General features: G+C 48.2%; 1 protein-coding gene across 2 annotated transcripts in view; it reads right to left on the bottom strand.

Annotated features, from left to right (window-relative positions):
• Window positions 1-23,588, bottom strand: part of ADGRD2 (adhesion G protein-coupled receptor D2) — an 82,359-nt gene that overhangs the window by 11,301 nt on the left and 47,470 nt on the right. The window contains exons 22-26 of one of the 2 annotated variants that reach the window (XM_076068808.1): window positions 22,655-22,696; window positions 21,653-21,706; window positions 15,236-15,614; window positions 13,640-13,725; window positions 3,009-3,039 (exon numbers count right to left, since the gene is read on the bottom strand). In XM_076068808.1, coding sequence (XP_075924923.1) covers window positions 3,009-3,039; window positions 13,640-13,725; window positions 15,236-15,614; window positions 21,653-21,706; window positions 22,655-22,696 — 592 coding nt within the window. The remainder of the gene's footprint in view (window positions 1-3,008; window positions 3,040-13,639; window positions 13,726-15,235; window positions 15,615-21,652; window positions 21,707-22,654; window positions 22,697-23,588) is intronic. The other variant, XM_076068807.1, reaches the window with a different exon arrangement.

Genomic DNA, 23,588 nt, shown 5'->3' with positions numbered 1-23,588 from the left:
ACGCGTTATCTGGTTGAACCGCGTGCCGTTCGGGACGATGCCCGGGCTGCACGACGCTTCGTGCATCGCGAAGCGATGGACACCACGCGGCACAACCCGGCAGCGCGTCAGAGAGCGATGCACCAAATAACTTTTGCGAGAGAACTGCTGCGCATGGAGGCAGGGTCAGGAGGTTAAAGGGCCCCGACGTTCGAATCGAACGTTCGGTGCACTACTTGGCTGGTCTCGTCAAGGAGCACAAAGCATCACGCGAACTCCGGTCGCCTTCCTCGCGGCGGACAAGGACGACGGCTACCGCACTGCGTGGCGCTTTCCAACGCGTCTCCGTGCGGCAGTCTGGAACGCTCTTCCTCCCGATGTACCAGATTGAAAACGAATTTCTTTTGAACTGCTTTTTGTCTTTAGTTTGACGTCCTTTCTCCCCGCACCTCCGACGAGCAGGGTCGGCTAGGTACCGGTGCGATATAAGTTCAACGTGCACGCACGCACGCATGCACACAACCGTTAGAACCCCACGCAGTCGCCAGATTCTCTTCTGTCTCGCGTCGCCGCGGTTCTCGCGTCGGGCCGAGGAATCGGACGTCGCCCCTCCCCCACCGGCGAGCGCTCGGCACCGCATCCAGTTACCTTTTTTGCACGCAGACGTGAAACTTGTCACGATGGTGCGTCTGTAAACAAAGTACAAAAGCGTCCCCGTTCCGCACACGCGTGTTGGGTGAAAACGAGAGCCGCGCTCTGCGTGTGGCCTAGTTTTTGCTTTCGTATGTCTAAGGCTCGAGTAGCTGGCCAGAGGTTTTCTGAGTGTTTTTGTGTGTGTGTGTGTTTGTTTTTGTGTTGATGTGCAACACCCGTCTGCGTGTAGCGTTGTCGTGCGGGTTGGTAAGGGCCCCCCTGGTGTAAGGAGTGAAATGGGGCTAAACTATTGTCCGATTCACGACCCCTCCGTGCCCGCCCCCCCTCCCCACTGCACCCCCACCTCCTCGTCTCCTTCTAGGTAGCGCGGTGCCCTGGGCCCCGTGTCCCTTTTGGCACCGGCGCAATTGCACCGCCTGCACACGTGACATCCGGCGCAACTTATAAACGTGCGTTTAGAGTATGTGGCTGCTGCTGCTGCTATAAATGTGCAGCACGACGATAAGCCACTTCGTTGAGCTCTCATTTGTGGCCAGGTCGTTTCTGAGAATGAGCTAGGGTAGCTCTTTTAGAAACTTGTTAAACGATTCGCAGGAGTCCCCGTAAACATCAGAGGCGGAATTTGATGGCTCCGACATGACCGTGGCTTTGTTCACCCAAAAACCCCGTCGCTGAGAACGTTCACATTTGCCCAGATTGCCACTTTATCAGTGGCAAAAAAAATACAATTATTACGCGTGACTTATCAAAGCCCTGCCTCACAATTACACTCCGCACACTACTTCACCTCCCGTTGTCTGGAAGCCCGTTTGTCCACGAGCCTTTCCCCGTTCAACCGTTGCCGTTGAAAGAAAATATAAAAAGACAACAACAAAAACCACGTACGCCCTGTACACAAAGTCCATTTGCCACGTGGAGCGACGGTGGCAGTTTAGCGACGATGCATTACACGCAGCGGTTAAGAGCGATACCTCGCAAATACGACGCACATGCGTAGTACCGCGTGGGCAGGGATGCACGCGAACCGTCCAGCCCACTAGAGGTGCCTAGATTCAACACACGTGCAGGCCTATTTGTCAATCCGCCGCTGGATGAGAGAGCCCCTCCACCGCCTTGCAGGCACTGAGGGTTTGTTTGACCACACTTCACCACGCTGGTCAGTGCCGGTTGGTGAAGGCGAGGTGAGTACAGAACAACAATGGATGTTGCTGCCCTGACCTCTCTTGCCCACAGTGCCGACTGCATCTGTCTTACGCGTGGTGGTCGCCCATCAAGGGCTCTTTTCAGGCTCAAGCCTGCTTAGCTTCCGAGGGCCAAAGAGGGATCGGGCGGGTTCCAGGCGATTTGGTCATAGGCACGCACATTCAATGCAGTACAATAGACACATCCAACAATGTAAATGCATAGGCATATTCAGTCGAAACAATACAATGCATTCAATACCTAGGCACATTCATCACAACACATTCAACAGATTGAATACAAAGGCGCATTCAACACATACAACACATTGAATACACAGGCACATTTAATATATAGGCACATTCAACACAACACACTGAATACATAGGCAGATTGAATACAAAGGCACATTCAACACATAACAAAACATTGAATACACAGGCACATTTCATATATAGGCGCATTCCATACATTGAATACATAGGAACATTCAGTGCATACACACATTAAACACAACACAATCCGCATTTACGTAGCATCTACATGCAAACAATTTCTCAAAACGCTGCAAAATGTGGTGGTGACATGTGCATCATCATTGGGAAGATTGTGTATCCAAATTATATGCGTAGATATATATATATTTTTGAGAAGCTGGTACCGGATATGAAAAAACAACATCTGTAGAAATACGACTAAACATGTTATTCTTACAGCTGAAGAAGCGGCAAGCGGGCGCTGGCGCGAAGCAGGGCGAAGCCACAGCAATGGCAACAAAAAAACATGGAATCTCGATCCGAATCGTAGCCGTGGATTGTGAACAATCATTAAATTGCAGGTGTGGGGGGCGGAAGGTGCGTGGGAGGGGGGGGGGGGCAGGGGATTTCAGCGACCCTCCGTGGCGCTGAGAAAGCTCTCCGACAGGGCCGTCCCGGAGGGGGGTACGGGGGCCCGGGGAAAACCCCCACTGTGCCCCCCCCCCACCCCTCCAATGCCTTCTAAACTAAACCGGAAGTATCTGACACTGTGACGTCGAAGCGCCGCCCCACACCCCCACCACCCTCCAAAGCGCGGGGCCCAGGGCAGTCGCCCCCAATTAGCCGTGCACCCTAGGGAACGGCCCTGCTCGACAGAGTTAGATTTTTAACTATTTGTAGTTTGTGCACGGTGGGGGGGGGGGGGGGGGGTGTTACCTGTCGCTTTGTAAGATGTAAGCTGCACAGCCTAAGAAGCAAAAAAAGAAAAGAAAAAGAAACAAAAACAGGAGAAAATAATTAATTACAGCGGATGGAGGAAGCGGCGTGCAAAAACACACACACACAGACACACACAGACACACACACAGACAGACACACACAGACACACACACATACACACACAGACACACACAGACACACACAGATACACAGATACACACAGACACACACACAGACACACACAGACACACACAGACACACACAGACACACACAGATACACAGATACACACAGACACAGATACACACAGACACACACACACACAGACACACACACACACAGACACACACACAGACACACACAGACACACACACGGACACACACAGACACACACACAGATACACAGACACACACACAGATACACAGACACACACACAGATACACAGACACACAGACAGACACACAAACGCACACAGAAACACACACATACACAGATACACAGACACACAGACACATACACACACAGACACACAGACAGAAACACACAAACAGACACAGACAAAAAAACAAATATCCCCCATATAGCCTTAACAGACTGTAGGGGCAAGTGCTGTTAGCGAGCACCTATGAAGGCCGGAACGGTACACGAGGGGGTGGGTGGCCAACACCACGCCCGACCGCCTTTATCTCCCTAGTGGCAATGTTTACACACCGCACCAGGTACTCATTTGAGGCTGAGTAGACCTAGGGGAGGCCCGGGACTGGTTCAGATAATCGTCACTGGTGTTGACCGTGAGCGGGAATCGAACCCGGGTCGCCAGGTTCATAGCGCAGCACGCTAACCGCTACACTATCGCTCCCCACAACAGACATACACACACAGACACACACACACACACAGACACACACACAGACAGACACACACAGACAGACACACAGACAGACACAGACAGACACACAAACGCACACAGAAACACACACATACACAGATACACAGACACACACACATACACACACAGACACACACACAGACACACACACACAGACACACACACACAGACACACACACACAGACACAGACACACACAGACACACAGACAGAAACACACAAACAGACACACACACAGACACACACACAGACACACACACAAATGATTGTAAACAATGAGGGCTAAACGCGACAGACATCTGCGCAGCAAAACAATGGGCCAGCAATGCGGGGATATGAACACCTCTGCTAACGTGCGAATGTACTCAAGCGGGGATGCTGTACGCACGTGGGCATGCTGTGTGTACGTGGGGATGCTGTATGTACGTGGGGATGCTGTGTGTACGTGGGGATGCTGTGTGTACGTGGGGATGCTGTGTGTACGTGGGGATGCTGTGTGTACGTGGGGATACTGTGTGTACCTAGGGTTGCTGTGTGTACGTGCGGATGCTGTACGCACGTGGCGATGCTGTATGTACGTGGGGATGCTGTGTGTACGTGGGGATGCTGTATGTACGTGGGGATACTGTGTGTACGTGGGGATGCTGTGTGTACGTGCGGATGCTGTGTGTACGTGGGGATGCTGTGCGTACGTGCGGATGCTGTATGTACGTGGGGATACTGTGTGTACGTGGGGATGCTGTATGTACGTGGGGATGCTGTATGTACGTGGGGATACTGTATGTACGTGGGGATGCTGTATGTACGTGGGGATGCTGTATGTTCGTGGGGATACTGTGTGTACGTGGGGATGCTGTGTGTACGTGGGGATGCTGTGTGTACGTGGGGATGCTGTATGTACGTGGGGATGCTGTGTGTACGTGCGGATGTTGTGTGTACGTGGGGATGCTGTGTGTACGTGGGGATGTTGTGTGTACGTGGGGATGCTGTGTGTACGTGCGGATGTTGTGTGTACGTGGGGATGCTGTGTGTACGTGCGGATGTTGTGTGTACGTGGGAATGCTGTGTGTACGTGCGGATGTTGTGTGTACGTGGGGATGCTGTGTGTACGTGGGGATGCTGTGTGTACGTGCGGGTGCTGTGTGTACGTGGGGATGCTGTGTGTACGTGGGGATGCTGTGTGTACGTGCGGGTGCTGTGTGTACGTGGGGATGCTGTGTGTACGTGCGGGTGCTGTGTGTACGTGGGGATGCTGTGTGTACGTGGGGATGCTGTGTGTACGTGCGGGTGCTGTGTGTACGTGGGGATGCTGTGTGTACGTGCGGATGCTGTATGTACGTGCGGATGCTGTATGTATATATGGTGTTTTTTTTTTAAAACGTTCCAACTGAGCAGTATCGTATATACGGGTACGCCCACGGTCGATCGGCAGGTCAACATCATGGGTACTCCCACCTATCTTGCAAGATATCTGGCCAGGGTGGAAGAGTAGGCCAAAAACACCTCTCTGGAGTTGGATGTTTCTGTCGAGCTGTCTCTTTTCTCGAGAAGGCCTTTCTGCCAGCAGATCGATGAGCAAGAAAACTACAGCCCTGCTGTTGTCGTTACACCACCTATATACATGACGCGTGATATCTCTTATCACGGACGGAGGCGTGTGGGTGGTGGCCCACGTGTGCGCGCGTGTGGTTTCTTTTTTTCCCAGGGATTAGCGGCCTGTCCCACGGACCCGCTGCCTTTGCTGGCCCCACCGCTAATGAAGGGGTCGGTGCGGCAACGCGTACGGCGGCTACCCCCGCGGGGGGGTGGGGGGGGGGTGGAGCGGTGGATCGGTCACACGGCGGCTGGCTACGACCGCGAATGGCGCAGCTGGAGCGGAGCGCTCGCCCGTGGGGTGCAAAGTGCGTGGATGGCGGACGCGCGAGATGGGTGCAGGAACGTGGCGCGGCCACAGCAAACAAACGACAGACCGACAGACACACACAACACAACACGCACACACTGCCAATGGTCACGTGGTACATGCCACGCAGGTAAATGGGTGGGTTTTGTGTTTTTGTTTGTGCCACTTCGCTTAATAATTTGTATAATGAGAATCTCACGGGGCAAGTGATAGGAAAGATTTACGCGCTCCGGGATGAGATTTTTACCATAGATTATTTTCGCATTTTTTTACTTAATTTTTTTGCCACTTTGTTTATGCGTCCAATGGCATTATTTTAAATGTGAAAAGTTTTATTTTCAACCTGCAGGAAAAGCACAAAAGTGATGTCACAGCACATTTTTGGATCGTTCAAAAATGTCCATCTTGAATTTTGATTTAAAGCTTTCGTGACTGCAGTAATTCATATTCTTAGCTCTTTCGGTAAAGTCACGTTGAAGGGAAACAATAAAATAATAAAATATATAAAACAATAAAAATTCTCACGACGTTTCGACCATAACACAAACGGTCATCATCAGGTGTGAAAATAAAAATGTCCATCTTGGTTCAACATTTACGGATTTTTTGGAATCATTCTAAAAAAAAGCTGTACAATGCACTCAATAGATGCCTTGCAAACGTTCGTGGTTCCAACCTAGCGGCCACCCTGGTTAATACTGTGGGTGTGTTAACCACGCTGTCGGGGCGAACGTTGTAAACATCCCGGCGATGTAATTTAAAAAAGGATGCCACAGATCCCGCTCCAAATATTGCACGTTTGAAGATTTTGCGTACTCACAAATTACTTAATTGGGCAAAAATCACACAGCAACAACGCACCCCCCCTGCTAGCAGACTACAATCGTCTGTGCAAGACGGCGTCTCGAGCTGCCACCTCTGGTTCAACAAATGAACTCGATAGCCGTGACAGCCTCGAGCTAGGAGAAGGGCACATCAACCAAATGTCCTTTTTTGTTTTATCCTAGCCGTTGGCTTCTGCAAACGCAATTCTTACGTCTCTCGCGATGGGTTTGGCGGCAGTCGAGGGAAGCAACAGGGCAACTGGGGGTGGGGGGCATTAGGGTGAGGGGCAGTGGCGGGGGTAGATTTCCCTTGGGGGTTGAGGAGGGCAGCTGTCTCACCTTCTCCCCTGGCACTACGCGGGACATGCACCCCCCATCACCACCCCCGCCGCCACCCCCTGCCCTGCGTGGCTGCCTCCAAGTTTACTAACATTGTTAAGAATACAGAAGCTCGCGACGCTAACCAGAAGCAGCACACGGACGAACTGGAGTTGGCTGATGACGGACGGCCGGCAGGCGTGCGTCTAAGTATTTCTGTCCCACGCAAGCAAAAAGAAAAGAAAGAGGCCATGAAGGAGCTGTACCCCTTGCGCAAATCTCAATGGATGTCGAGCGAGAGTCAACGAGACGATAGAAATCTTGCGCGGGTTTAGAAACGCGTGCCACGCTTTACCCCCCCCACCCCCCTACAAGTGTTGTGGCGCGTGTGCGTACGTGCACAGCCTCGTTTTGTCAATCCACTGCTTGGATGGAAGGGCTCCTTCCCGCACCACGTGGTCCGGTTTCACAGTCGATTTCCTTTTCAACACTGCGGTGAATGATAGCGGCCTCTAGTGGCTGAAACGATTCCTTTTGTCAATCAACGGACTCGACGAGGTCGTCCTCACACCTGGCGGCTCCTCTTGGGGGTTGTTTGGCCGTACGCAACCACGCTGCTCAGCAAGGGTTGGTTAAGGCATGAAGCCGCACTGTCCTCTGCTGGCCACAAGGTAGCCTCCATAGCCTGTGACAACCTGTTTAATGCATGGCGGGCGGTCACCCGTCTAAGCACAATACATTATAGAGGCGCTCTCTAGAACTCCCTCCAGTGGTGGCCCTTCTGCCAGCAGTCGCAGTAAGCAAGCAGTTGCAGAACTGCACCTTTAACTTTTACATAACCATAAGGGGCCGTCCATAAATTACGTCACGCACCTGGGGGAGGGGGGGGGTCAGACATTTGTGACGATGTGTGACGAGGAGGAGGGGGGGGGTCAGAAATGTGACGTCACGTAAAAATGCGCAACTTTAAATAAATATAGACAACACGTTCTACTTAATTAAATAGACTTTGTAATACATGTTTTCTCCTACATCAGAGTGCAGCGGCACATTAAATACTCACTACAATGACAATAGTTTAAAGCGATTTGAAGCATGTTTTATATTTTCGGGGGGGGGGGGCAGAGCTTTGTGACGTCATATTTGAGGGGGGGGGGTCTAACTTTTTGTGACGCCGTGTGACGATGGGGGGGGGGGGGGTCAAAAATAGCCAAAAATCGCGTGACGTCATTTATGGACGGCCCCTAATAACAATGGCTATTGTAAAAGTGATGGAAAAATCGGCCATTGCTGAGTGGCCAATACTTAGTGACCTTGGTCAGGTGGTGCTTCCTAGTTGATTTTAACTGGAATGAGAAACAGCAGAGAGACTTTGCTGTCTCTCTACTGTTTCTCAATGCTGCTCAACGGCCCAATAAAGATATTGTTGATTACCATTCCGAAGAAAAGTAAAACAAAACAGCAAAACTTCCGCCTTTCAATATTTTAATGAGCCTTCGTAAAACGGAAGGCAGCAAAACAAAAAACCGCCACGTGCTGAAACAAAAATGGCCGCCCTCTACTCACCTGTAAACAATAACCACCAGCCCATTTTTGGACTCGGGAATTGAAACGTCGTTGAGAATTTTATTGTTTCATATTTTTATCAGTTTATTGTTTCCCTTCTACGTGACTTTACCGAAAGAACCAAGAATATGAACACCAGCTCATTGTCGCTGTTTTAGCAGAGCTCCCACTGGCCCTGTTGGCAGGACACGTGGTGTGCACAAGCACTGCGTTATCTCGATTTCTTGAGTTTTGTTTGGGCTTGGGTGAAACCCGTGAAAGATTGAATGGCAAACAGAGATCGAAACTCGTTAACCACAGACAGACAAGCAAGCCATTAAAGGCTCAGAGCCAGCTGATGCCATAATAAATCCATTTTACATTATTGTGGGCCGAGTTTATTAGGGCCGTCTGATGCAGGGTTGACTCAGAATCCATGTCAAGGATGTTTGCTCCCGAGTTAAACGTTGCTGCAGGGGCTGCTTCGCTCAGACGCTCGTGCCCACCATTTGTGCTCCCTGCAGAACCATGGGTAGATGTATCCATCAATGACATCAGACGAGTGAGCAGGCAGAGGCCGCTAGAAGGGATGACAGACGATGGTCAAGAATAATAACGGAGTGGCGGTCGAGCAGTGGGAAGCATCCAAGAGGAAGTCTATTGAAGAGATGGAGCGATGAATTAAGTTCGTGTGCAGGCGCTGGGCGGATTGTTGCATCAAAGAAATCGTGAGAGGTGGTGGTGGTGGTGGCCTGGGGAGGGCTTCATCCAGCAGTGAATTAACCATAGGCGATGATGATTATTATTTAGATACAGCGCTTTGTCAATCCACGCCTGGATGTTTCTATTCAAGAACCTTCAGACTGCCAAAGTGCAGACTGAAAACGTTACTCTTTTGTGTATACAACTTACATTTCTCCATTCTTGAACCTATACTTGTGTGCTGTGTCGGTCGTCAGCTGTTTGTTTAAACACATGTCACCATGCAGGTCAGCAAGGGTTGGTGATAATTGGAGGGGGCCCAGGAATTGTTCCGATATTACTCGCCACTGATTTATCCGTGGCCGGGAATAGGACTCGGGCCGCCGGGATCAGAACCTTTCAGGATCAGAATTTGTATTCATCCTGGAGAAATTCGATGAGCTAATAAGCTCTTTTTGACAGATGCCCAGTAGTCACAGATGTCCAATAGCGCGGATTATGGTGCGGTGCGTGAACGACAGCCCCGTCGCTTGAAAATGTTCTTAAATTTGTCACCCGTACATTTATGCTTACAGATTCTGCTTTTTCGTGGAAGTATATGAGGCCCGAAAATGTTGTGAGGAATTTTGTTATCCATACATTTTGTGAAATAAGCTAAAACACTTTACCTAAGTCACAAGCGGTCAATTTCATTTAAGGTCAGGCTCATAGGCGATACATTTATCTACAAGGTTCATGGGCTGCAAACGATAACGCATTATTCCGCGCTTGTTTTTATGTCCCAAGCTGTTATGCAGCAATGTGTGTTGCGGTGGAAGAGAAATAGGTTAGCCTTGGCTGATGCAAATTATTTTATGAACCAGCAATGTGCAACCACAAAATTTCAAAAACTGCAATTCATGGCCTATAAATTGCTAAGAAAAAAAAAGAATTGACCGACAATTTCCCTTTGAAAGCTGTTCACGTAATTATTCGAAAAACGAATGAAGGTTAAATATCGAAGCGAGAGAGAATACGCGAATTCTGAAATAGCCCAAAGACCTCAACTGACCGCATGTGAAAGACAGTGCTGAGTGATTAGAAAGCTGACCCTGCATCCAGTCTCTTCGTTGAGCTATCATTTGTGATAGCCAGGTCGCGTCTGAAAAAGAGCTATATAGCTGAGTGGGCCTTACACATGGTAGAATGAAAAAAAGTTCAGTTTAGTCTTGGTAAACAGCATCGGGATTAACCAAACGTCATGAAGCCAGGTTGATCGATGATCCAGCACCCGCTAATGCACTCCTGTCGCTCGCTCGCCAGCAGTCAGTCCCCTCCTCGTCACTCATACTATCGCCGCTACCATGGTTACTGGGACTTCACTCACTCATTCCTCCACCCATCTTATCCACACTGTTGCAGGCCACAACGCTTCTCCTTCTGTTCCTTCCCTCGCACTGCTGCCCTTTGGAATTCCCTCCGATCATCGTTGTCTCTTTTCTCGACTTCACAACATCGCAAAATTCAGGAAACGGGTTCACTCTAATCTACTACGTCCTTGATGGTGCTGTTTGCCGCAGGCCCCTTAATGTTTTGGGCCTTTGGGCCCTGTGCTCAGCAACCGGGGTTAGAGATCAAAACCAACGCGCCTACAATCTCATCAGAACTCCAAGCAAGTCACGCCAAATGGAAGCTAAGCAGGGTTGAGTCGGATCAGTCCTTGGATGGGTGGCCAGGGCTTGCCCCGGGCTTTGCGAGGTGTTGTAGGCGTGGGGTTGTGAGGTGCGGCCAGGAGATGGTGTGCGTGAGCGATGCCCCCTCGTGCGCCTGGTGGGTTCTCTCCGGGTTCTCCGGTCTCCTCCCACATGAACGCCAAATTCTCATTCACGGAGTTCACCACAAGTCAAGAGTCGAAAGCCTCCTAATAAAGAGGCTTGACACTCAGAAATATTTTCTTGGGTAAATTAGTGGCGCATTATAATTATTATCACTCTTATTAAATGAAAGGGTCGCAGGATGGTGCCGTGCTAATGCTTGTTCCTCAAAATAAGAAGAACCTGGGTTAGATGTTCTCCCCCCTTTCTGCATGGGTTTGTATTGTGTTTCGATTTAAAGCTTTCGTGACTGCAAGGATTCATCTTCTTTGGTTCTTTCGGTAAAGTCACGTAGAATGAGAATAAAATAATAAATTGATAAAATAAAATAACACAATAATATTCTCACGACGTTTCGGCCACAACACAAGCGGCGTTCATCAGGTGAAGGGACGAGACTGTCTGGTAGGACAGCGCTGGAGTGAAAAATGCACGCTCAGATCATGACCTTTAAGCTGTGTGAGAAGAAACAAAGCGCTTTGACAAAGGAATTAGCATAGAATTTTAGCATTGAAATGGCTGAGTGATTAGCTTGTGACTGGTCACAGAAATGGCTATGTTAAAGTTAAAGCATACACATCCGCAGAGGCACCCCTTGATGTGTATGCTTTAACTTTAACATAGCCATTTCTGTGACCAGTCACAAGTTAATCACTCAGCCATTTCAATGCTAAAATTATATGCTAATTCCTTTGTCAAGGCGCTTTGTTTCTTCTCACACAGCTTAAAGGTCGTGATCTGAGCGTGGCTTTTTCACTCCAGCGCTGTCCTACCAGATAGTCTCGTCCCTTCACCTGATGAAGGCCGCTTGTGTTGTGGCCGAAACGTCGTGAGAATATTATTGTGTTATTTTATTTTATCAATTTATTATTTTATTCTCATTCTATGTGACTTTACCGAAAGAACCAAAGAAGTTGTATTGTGTTCTTTAGTTTTCTCCCATAGCTAAGTAAAAAAGCCGTACAATATAACTGGCATTGGCCACACATCCCAATGTTGAAATGTTACCTGCAAATATGACCTACACTCAATTACACAGCAGCGACATCACCCCCTCTACTGCAAAAACCTCACAGGACCCCCCCCCCCCCCCCAGCAAAGAGACTTGAGACTAAATAAGGCTTTCTTGGCGAAAGAAGTGGGGAGATATAAACCAAAATTATAATTTTATTGGGTCAACCTAGCAGTTTGGTAAATAAATACAAATGCATACCATGGGTTTCATAGTAACAGAGTAACATATGTGCATTTCGCATGTAATCACACACCGGTTGATTGCTTAAAGTAACTTCTTATGCTCACGATACGTGCATACAGTGTGGAGTGTGCATGTTAATATTATTCATGAGCTATGCAAAATAAGGCAGACGACTAAGGTGCGTATTGCTAAGGTTGCGTTGAGGCTAATGGAGCGAGCACAACTTTGAAGACGAGATAGAAAGAATGAAAAAGACTACAAACGAGAAGGTAGAAAAAAAGTAAATGAAAGTAATGGATTTAAAAAAACAACTTAAAGTCTAACTGTGGGGAGCAGGGTGATCTGATCCATGCCTAGCGTGGATCTTGAGTATCAATCCACTGACGTGCATTGCATGTTCGTAGTCATTAAACACCAACTCCAGTTGACAAGGGTTGTTGGCCTGATTTCCCCCAAAAAGCGAGTTGAAGGGCAAATTAGGGTGGGTAAAAAAAGCGACCATTATATAATATTTCTCGTTGTTCGCGTGGTCATGTGAGATGGGCACGGCTTTCCCAGAAACACTTCTGAGTTAAGACTTGTCTGGAAATTCTCGCGAGTTTAAAGCCACGACCGGGTTTTCTGCCATTTTTAACAAAATGGTAAGTGTGAAATGAAAGTTCAATCTTCACGCCATCGCCGATTTAGGCATGGTTGGCTACGTACGGCGTGAAAGAAGTTCAGCTCACATGCATACGTAGATCTGGTCATGCAAATTGTTAGGCCAGCCCCTGAAACGACACCGCCCCATGGGAAATTTGAGCTGGGGCCAGAATTCACGGTCGACTCTTGTTGACAAAATATCAGCACATGAAAATAATAATAATACGTAAATGTGCCACTGTGACGGCAGCTCAAGCTCAGACTCGGGTCACGTGGCTCATGGAGACCGTGTATTATTATTTGCGTAATAGATTTTTTTTAGATCCACTGCTGGATGAGTGCCCTCCACCCACGCCGTATAATTTTCACCTGGAAAATCCCTTGAGATAAAAAAAAATCTAATTTGCAACAATGTCCAAGGTGTCAATTGACGCACACATAGCAGGCACGTAATGACACGTATAGAGATATATTGCGTGGGGGTTATTTTACCATACTTCACCACTCTTGTCATTGGGGGTTGATGGAGGTGGATAGAACAGATGTGGGAGCATAGATGCGCAGTACAATACCTAGGCTGTGGCAAGCAGGGAGCTCTCTCTGCTCTCCACAGCATGGGTACGAGTTATCAGTGGTGATGAGCTATCGTTATTACGAATCGTGTTAATGATTTCATTGTTTAAAAAAAAAAAACAGCCCTTACAAATCGAGTTGCAATAGTGTTTTGGGCTCTATGTGTGTGTGGTGCCACGCACCTGTTGTGAAGTGTCGTGGCTGGGGGGGCTGTAGGCGGAGGCTCCGCCGGTCCCCGTGGGCCCCAGGCTGAGCGTTGACACCTGCCCTGAAAATGAAACACGCATTGGCGTTTTCAGTCTTAGCGGAGAGACATGGGAGAGACAGAGGAGAGACACAGAGAGAGAGAGAGAGGAGAGACAGAGGAGATACAGAACAAGAGATAGAAAGAGGAAAGACACAGAGAGAGAGAAACACAGAGAGAGAGAGAGAGGAGAGACAGAGATAGACACACAGACAGAGGAGTGACAGATGACAGAGCGAGACAGAGGAGAGACAGAGAGACATGGGAGAGACAGAGGAGAGACACAGAGAGAGAGACAGAGGAGAGACAGAGAGAGACACACAGAGAGAGGAGTGACAGAGGAGAGACAGAACAAGAGATAGAAAGAGGAAAGACACAGAGAGAGAGAAACACAGAGAGAGAGAGGAGAGACAGAGAGAGACACACAGAGAGAGGAGTGACAGATGACAGAGCGAGACAGGAGAGACAGAGATACATGGGAGAGACAGAAAGAGAGAGGAGAGACAGAGAGAAAGAGAGACACAGATGACAGAGGAGAGACAGAGGAGAGACAGAGAGAGAGAGAGGGGAGACACACGGGCAGTTCCGCCACACTTCGGACACTGCTTTTGCGGACGCTTTAAGGATGTGGGTAATCGTACGCAGTCAAGAGTGATTTCCTGCTCGAATTACTATTGAGGCAAAGATCATCTCCAGCTCATAGCCCTGAGACGAGTGGTGGAAGTTTCACATTTTCTATGGTGGGGTCGAGGATATCCATGGAACAACCGCTGGCCACTTCAGCCAAAAACTGGTACTTATTTTATTGAATCCAGCGGAATGATGGGCTGAGTCAACCCATCACCAGGATTTGAACTCGCAACCTTGCGATTGCGAGCCGCTCGCTCTGCCCTTGAGCTGCCTTCAGAACTGTGTGTGATATAGGACAGAATTGAATCTCCTAGCGGATTAACATCGAATTCATGATAGATCGGGACTGCCCATTTCATTTGTACAGAGTCTTTCACAGTCAGCTGGAGCTGGTGAGCTGTCAGCAGCCGGATTATTTCACGCAATTTAATCTTTGCTGCATAAGCACCGGTCACTGAACGGACCAACAACAGAGAGACAAGTTGCGCGGGAGCACGCCTCTTCCGCGTTCCCTTCTCATCTTCGAAAGCTTCCGAGTGCGTAAAAGCAGAATGTCTGCCCCTTCTCAGATGTGCGCTGAGCACATGACGGAAACGAACTCCGCACTCGTGTAGACTCTCCTGAAATAACAATTGGTTCACACAGACACCCACAGATAAGGATTTAAGAATGAGCACGCGCACGGCGCTTACTCGAATGCCTCGGCAAGCCACGGCACCTCGCATCGAATCAACCCCGCCGCAGTCTAGCCAAGGGGGCCCCCCAAGCGGCAGCTGCCTCTGCGCGGCACGAGCTATTACGCCGCGGCACCGGCTTGCGAAACGTTCATTGGGGGGGGGGGGAGGGCATGGCGGTGGGCGAGGAGGGGAGCGGTCACCGTTACCCACGCGGTCGCGCCACTCACGCTCCATGACGGGGTTCTCGTAGTGGTGGCAGCGTCGGGGGCTGTCCTCGCACGCGAAGCCCCCGCGTGGGTCCAGCGCCACGTGCTCCGACGGCCGCCGGATCGCCGACGGCGGCGGCGGCGCCGGCGGCGGCGGCGTCGGCCGCCGGCGCCGCTGCTCCTGCTGCCGCTGCCGCTGCTGCGCCGGCGGCGGCGGCGGCGGTCGCGGGGAGGCGGCGGGTGGGAGAGGAGCCGCGGGCGGCCGTGCCGAACCCGCAGTGGGGGGCAGCTCGGGGCTGTGGGCCGTGAGCCTCGCGGCGCCGTCGCCGTCCGGGCCGGTCGCCGTGGTGGGGCGCGAGCTCGTGAGCGAGCTGGAGGGACGCGAGCTGGCCGCGCAGTTCTGGAAAGCGATTCGGTTTGTCGATTAGAATTTTGGTTTCGATGGCGTTCACCGGCCGTGGCAAGTTATGGGTGCCAGGAGGCTGCACGCTCTCGAGCAGTGGTTCTTAACCTTCACTGCAGACTTGCAGCCCTTCGGTTCTCAATCGTAATTGTTTTCATGTTAATAAACACATAGGGGTTTGATGAAACAAAGCAGTTGAACTTACGTGGCCGTGCTTAAATTGTGTTTTGATGATTTCCCTTCGAAAACAACCTGGCCAGGTCTCGCACCCCCATGTTAAAAGACCTTGCATCTTGAAATTTAGACTGAGGGCATCGCTAAGGTCACGGAGGCCCTGGAGCTTTGCTCTGAGAATCAGATTAGAATCATTATTTATACTGGAGGAATCCGTTGAGCTATGCAGCTTTTTTTCACATATGTCCAGTAGGGGCAACGGAGTAAGAACGTCACGTGACCCCGTATTTGAAGTGCAGCAGCTCCTACAACCTCGTCTCCCACCACCGCCTTGTAGGAAAAATACAGTAGAATGTCTTCGTTAGGACAGTAGATACTTACCGTTTTTATAAGACAATAGTTTAATTTACAAAAGTGTTTACCATCTGTATTATTAGCACTATTACGGATACCCCAATGAAGCCCGAGTATATTGCTCATACGAAATAAATAACGCTGTCGGGAACACAACCCCATATAAGCAATGATATAACGACCCCTTTTACCGCTGATTCGATTAGCGCCCACTTCTCCAGGAACGCATCTTGAGCGCTAAGTGAGGTGTGCTTGTGTATTATGTTTCGCAACAAAATATGATTGATTTCTGCCACTATATAGCACGTATTCTTGGTTCTTTCGGTAAAGTCACGTAGAAGGGAAACACTAAAATAATAAAAATATAAAACAATTAAATTCTCACGACGAGTTCGACTGCAACACAAGGTTTTCTTGCTGTGGTTTTCACACCTGATGATGATTGCTTGTGTTGCAGTCGAAACGTCGCGATAATTTTATTGTTTTATATTTTTATTAAATTAATGTGTTTCCCTTCTACGTGACTTTACCGCAAGAACCAAGAATATGAATCCCTGCAGTCACGAAAGCTTTAAATCAAAATTTATATAGCACGTGTTTGTCGTGACTTAAAAGACCCCCATCAGTAGCTGCAGCAGCAGATGATGATGATAAAAGCCTAGCGTTTACAGGCCCCATGTTTCGGCTATGATACGTTAATTAACTCTTAAACTGCGGCTTTTCAAAGTCGACGATTTTCGCAACGTCTTTCAGAGATGACTCACTGGGAGAGGACAAGAAAAAATGTAAACGATTCTACGATGGCCACCGCTTGAGTTCTTTTTAGTTTTGGGTTCCCACCACACATCTGTCTTTTTCTTTTAATTCCTGCACAATTTATTTTTTGTTTTCTTCTGAAACGCACGCGGTGCCGATAAACATCACTGTGGCTTTTTTATTTTGAAAGGATTTTTGGGTAGAAAAAATAAAGTAGCGGTCTTTAGTTAGTTACGTGCGTGCATATAACACGCAGTGTAATGACTGTTTATAGCAATGTAGTAAAACGTTATGGATGATGTTTGAACATTATTGTTAGGTTTTGAGAACAAAAAAACCCTACAATTTATGTTGGTTTATACTTTTCTTGCGGCTGCAAACCCCAAACGATATGGACCATATCGGAAACCCATAGAGGTACAGAGACTCATTGAGATACATCGAGACCCATAGAAATAAAGAGAGACAAATAGAGATACACAGAGACACATAGAGACCTACAGAGACACAAGGAGATACATTTAGACCCAGAGATTAACATAGAGCCTCATAGATATACTGTACATAGAAGCTGGAGCTGTGCTTAGCTTGCTGCGCTATGAACCCAGGCGGTCCCGAGTTTGATTTCCAGCCGTGGCTAACATCAGCAGTGAGTGGTATCTGAACCAGTCTAGGGTTGCCCACCTTTATCCAACCTGCACTGACCAGCGTGGTGAAGTATGGTGAAACACAGCGAGGCTCATTCAGTACACCTCGAGCTGCCAGAGCTATGGGGTATTTGAGATGATTACCGAGGGATCAGTACCAGACACACACTCAATAATGGTTTCATGTTCAGCAAATGAGAAAAGTCATCCAGGAGTGGATTGAAGAAGGAATGTAAATTGTTTTCACTATCATTATTATGTAGAAAGCATTCGGCTAAATTGAATGTGCAAGTTAATGTCAATGATGAGAATGCAGAACTGTAAAGTGTAACACATGCATCAGAATATGTCACGTACCCGTGTTGTCCAAAGTGTCTTTTTTAACTGCTCTACAAATGCATGTTGGCAGACGCGTCAAGTGAAAATGTTTGACGCATCATTTCCACAGATGCATATCGCCTTAAATGTCTTATCTTACTGTGTGTAACGTGTGTGCACCGTCGACAAATCAACACGTGCCGGACATAATACATCTAAACTCTTTGGATCTTTCGGTAAAGTCACGTAGATGAAAAATAAAAAAATATTAACAATGAAAATAATAATTTAGCTATTTTCATTTTATTATTTTCATTATTAATCTTCTTTATTTTTCATCTACGTGACTTTACCGAAATAACCAAAAAGTATGGATCCTTGCATTCACGAAAACTTCAAATCTAGAATAATACATCTAAACGTATTTTGAAGCGGGAAACAAAATGAATTATGCAGATGCAGCGCTCGTAAATATATATTTTTTTGCCGCGTAAAGATAATCCCAATATTTCGTGGAAACTGCAAAAAATCCTCTGAACCCGGAGCCCGCATGCAAATACTGTTCTTTCCTGCAGTTTGGTGAGTCACGGAAACCGACCGCTGGTATCAGCTTCAATTAAAAAAAAATTTAGCCATCACTTTAAACGGGAGCCTTTCGCGGCCCGAACTGTTTATAAAACATTTCCCTGCAATAAAATCTGAAGGGAAATACAAAAAAGACCACGGGGTAGATCCGCAAAGAGTTGCTGCAGCTGTGAATCGCCTTCTTTTCGTCGGCTAATTATTATTTTTTATCTGAGGTGCGTCTCTCTCTCTCCCTAACGCGAGACAATGCCGCCTGTTTGTTCCATCGCTGCTCACACACACACACGCGCGCACACACACACACACGCGCGCACACACACACACGCACAAACGCGCGCACACACGCGCGCGCGTCCGTAGACCAAACAACACGTTGGTTTTTTTTTGGTATTTGTATTTCCGCCGCTCTGGTCACCCGCACGCCGGCCGGCCGTGGGAGCCACTTAAACGTGAACACCTTGTTTTTTGTGCCACCTTTGACCTCTGACCCGTGAACTCGGGCCGGACACGCGGCTTGCCCAGGCTGGGATTGTTCTGTGCCGGTGCATTTTGGTTTAAATGTTTTATCCACTTTTAACCATATTTTCATGTTACGTCTTACGGTTGAATTTGCTCACTCGCTGCGGTTAAACTCTACATTATTCAAATTTGTATTCGCGTTATATGATGTAAATAGTTGTTCCTCTAGAGAGTCTAGAGATGCTCCCAGTATTAAGACGCTACATCAAATTAAATTCTCATATACATTACCAATGGTTGTGTCACATGCCTCATTCATGTCATCATTTATTACTATCAATTAAAATATTTCTCACATCATTATTTTTTTCTCTCTCTCAAATTAAATGCACACAAACCAAAATGACACTGCGACTACATTACAGTCAACATTTAAGCAAACAGACCTTTAATCAGCCTGTCGGGAATTTGATTTGTCTCAGCGCGAGACAGCATTTGCAATGCTGTCACATGTTTTCCCCAAACAAAAAAAAAGCACCAACAGCCACAGAGTGCGAGAGAGAGAGAGAGACGGAGTAAGAGGGGAGGGGGGAGAAGGAAGCGGTGTCAATGTCAGTAGTTTTTTGCGAACACACTTCGCATATCTTAACATCATTAGGATTACAGCAGCAGCAGCCACCACATAGCCAAACATAAACAGTGCGCTGCCAGGCTTTGCGTTTGTTAAGTTACTAGCATCTGGGAGTCAGACCACACTCGGGCTGGTGGGTGGGGGAGATCGCATCGGACGACCCTCCGCTCGCTAAACCCGATCCGACGATCCTTTCTTCCCTCCCGGCCACCCCTTGCTTGGTCCTTGAGCCATTGCCACCGAAAATAGATTATTGGTACCACCCAGGGTGGCAAATACTTGCCATGATTTTCTTTGAGGCGTGTCATTTCTAGATCACAAATGTCTATGATAGCAAGGACACCCCAAGGGTAACACAGTTTGTTCGATTGAGAAAATCATAAATAAAATACAACAAAAAAACCCTAATAATTATGGAAGTGTGAACACTTCCCATGGTGAACACTGCTCGCATTTGCCACTCCAGGTGGTTCCGACCAACCCCCCCCCCTACTCTGCCCCCGTTTCATGGGCTACTGCTCGGCCGCCACCCAGCGCTTGCCACAAACACCCGCACCCCCACGACTCCAACCCAGACCTCCACATCGCCTCCTCATCCCTGCCAACCCCCCACCACGACCCCCCCCCCCCCCGAGCACAGCCCACCACATGCACCCTCCCTGGGGTGCCGCGCAGGCCGCGATGTATAAACTTTCGCTTCCGAGTGAAATTAGCGGCGGCGACAGGTGGCGGAACTCTATTCGTGCGATGAAGAGGGCGCGCGCTCCCGTCGGTGCCCTCTGGGGTATTTAGCCTGTCGACGATGATGACGACGAGAGGACCGGGGGGGGGGGGGGGGAGCCGCAGCGGTGGAGAGGACCGGTGGCCTGGAGGATGAACGGTGGCCCAGGAAGGCCGTGGGCGGCCACCGGAGGCCACAGCGCTCGTCGGAGTTTGGTGACGGTGGCGGTGGGGGGTGGAGGAGAGGAACGATGTCTTGCAGACGGAGGTGCCGGTATAACAAAGTGGCGTCTGTAATGAACTCTTTCGTTGAAAATTAATAATTTTATTGGAAGTAAGTCACTCAGTAATGCATTCCAATCGAAGTTTAAATTTGAAATTGATAGGATGGACTGTAAACATCCTGCCTAAAGACATATTCTACTTGCGAGCAGAATGAATATCGGTACATCCTTAACGGTTCAGCAGAATAAATTGATTAGATTGTGGCGAATAGATTTTAATTTTAAATAATCCACGTGACGGATTCTGTCCATGCTGTCTCCTGCTGGATGAAGGCCCCCCCCAAGTAAATCACCACTCCCCCCCCCCCCACCCCATTGACCCGGCAACATCGCGGTCCATCTCACTCCTGCACGTGAACTGATTTCGTCGCTCCATCTCTTCACACCGACCTTCCTCTCCGTTGCACACAACTCTCTCTCTCCCTGTTGGCTGCCCCCATTCCATCGGCAGGCTCGTTTGAGCGGCCTCAACTCTCGCAGCGAGCGACGTGTCCTGCCCCCCCTCTCCCCCACACTTCATTTCGCTCACCGCACGACGTCTCCTGCTTCGGACGCCTTCTCCCATCCGCGTCTTTCTCTTTTCGCGAAAATAGAACGCGAAGGTTCGAGGAGCGCGCAAAGAAGCGAGTGGGTGACAGAGAGAGAGGGGGGTGCACAGCTTGGAATCGTGCCGGGCAGCAGAACGGGGAACGCGCCTGGCCGGTGAGATTGTAGCATCGCACGACTTGTGAGGGATGAATTTTGATTTAAAGCTTTCGTGACTGCAGGGATTCATATTCTTGGTTCTTTCGGTAAAGTCACGTAGAAGGGAAACAATAAAATAATAAAAATATAAAACAATAAAATTCTCACGACGTTTCGACTGCAACACCTGATGATGATTGCTTGTGTTGCAGTCGAAACGTCGTGAGAATTTTATTGTTTTATATTTTTATCATTTTATTGTTTCCCTTCTACGTGACTTTACCGAAAGAACCAATAATTGTGAGGGATGGTTGACGACTTAGGCCTTCATCCAGTTCGTGGATTGATAATGGATGATGGTGATGATGATTGATTGATGGTGATTTAGTTTTTTAGAAAGAAGTTAACCGGCGTCTTACTCACCGAGAAGGAGAGAGCTTTGCGTCTTTCCTTCATTCTCTTGATCGTGTTCCGTACCTGTATCAGTAAAGTCACAAACATGAAGGCACGTAAACCCCCCCCCCCCACCTCTCCACGTAATTTAAACTATTTTAACAACTTTGTATGGCCCTTTAAAAAAATAACTTAACATTTCTCCCAAGTTGAGATATTATATTCATTATGATTTACAGGTCCATCTTCAACATGTTTAGACAATTAACGAACTTTATTGTTCCTAGTAAGAATGTGGATTCATAAAAAAATTGCCGTATTTTTTATGGAGTTGGTCAATATTACCCTCTCTGTATAAAGACTAGGGTGGAGTGGTGACGCAGTGGTTAGCACACTGCCACATGGATCCAGCAAGCTGAGTTTGAATTCCAGGGATGGGGTTGAGAAAGTATATACATTACATCGAATAATTCAATAGGATATAGCATTTGGATGGTTGTTTTTTCTTAAACCATGAAACCTAGGTTCAAGGACATAGGTTGCATAACCACTCATTATGAATACCATGGGTTCCTGATTCCTTCCGGTTAGAAGGGGACCCTCATTCTCCTCTCCATGATGGAAATGAGCAAAGCGAGAGTGTGACTGACTCACCGGTGGGCAAATTAAGTTATAGTGTAAGAGTGATACTGCATTGGCAGTGGTGTACAAACACAAATGACAACAAATCAACACATTTGTCAATAAGACTTCACAAAAAGGGAAACATATATAAAACAAGCGATGTTTCAGGCAATTGTCATTGTTCATGGCATCGATCAATGGCCTGTTTTCCTCGAGTCTCTCTGATATGAAGAGCCATTCCCCAAAACCATCATCCCTTACATATATTTTTTCGCTTTCAAGGCAGTAAGTCTTCTGATAATCGTAAAGCAGACCTGGGCAGGTGGGCGTCTGGCAGTCGATTGTCATGTGAGGCCCGGAGCCTCGTTACTAAACACGCGGCGAGTCCCAGACTCCTCGCACACTCACCTCTGTGTTGTACACTCCGTAAATGAGGAAGATGAAGAGCCCCTGTGGTGAACAAAACCAAAAAGAACCAACAAAGCAATCTCAAGAGATCCGGTGATAGGGTTCACAAGAGCAGACCCGTGTCTGTCAGGGCAAAGGGCTCAAATTCTCAAATTCAATAAAGCAGACATATTAGTAGCGCACGACGTATCGTGGTTTTTAATGCCAGGGGTGGATGTTATTTTTGTTGAATGCGGTCAGGTGCTGATACGGTCTTGAGACAGTCCAGCTATTGATCTGACCCTGTGAAGTTAGCTGCACGAGTCTCACAAATCAAACTTCCCCTGCCGATGCCGGACATTACGGTGAATGAGATGCGAACATCTCTCCGGTTCTCTCTCTCTTTCTAGGGAATAAATTCGCTTTAAAAATACCCGCTATGGAATATGGATGCGGAACAATTCCGCTGTGAAGTCTCGCCGTGGGTGGCTGCCGTGGGATAAAGGCAGTGGATCGGCACGCTGGACTTCATAAAACGTGTTAAACTGACGCTGGACTTCATAATACGTGTTAAACTGACGCTGGACTTCATAATACGTGTTAAACTGACGCTGGACTTCATAATACGTGTTAAACTGACGCCGGACTTCATAATACGCGTTAAACTGACGCTGGACTTCATAATACGTGTTAAACTGACGCTGGACTTCATAATACGTGTTAAACTGACGCTGGACTTCATAATACGCGTTAAACTGACGCTGGACTTCATAATACGTGTTAAACTGACGCTGGACTTCATAACACGTGTTAAACTGACGCTGGACTTCATAATACGTGTTAAACTGACGCTGGACTTCATAAAACGTGTTAAACTGACGCTGGACTTCATAATACGTGTTAAACTGACGCTGGACTTCATAATACGTGTTAAACTGACGCTGGAATTCATAAT

Source organism: Petromyzon marinus, chromosome 22, assembly GCF_048934315.1.
Source record: "Petromyzon marinus isolate PM22_M1 ecotype Great Lakes invasive population chromosome 22, UKy_Petmar_22M1.pri1.0, whole genome shotgun sequence".
In the NCBI taxonomy this organism is placed as follows: domain Eukaryota; kingdom Metazoa; phylum Chordata; class Hyperoartia; order Petromyzontiformes; family Petromyzontidae; genus Petromyzon; species Petromyzon marinus.
The sequence above is the reverse complement of the archived record's forward strand: the minus strand, read 5'-3'. Positions and strand labels throughout refer to the sequence as shown.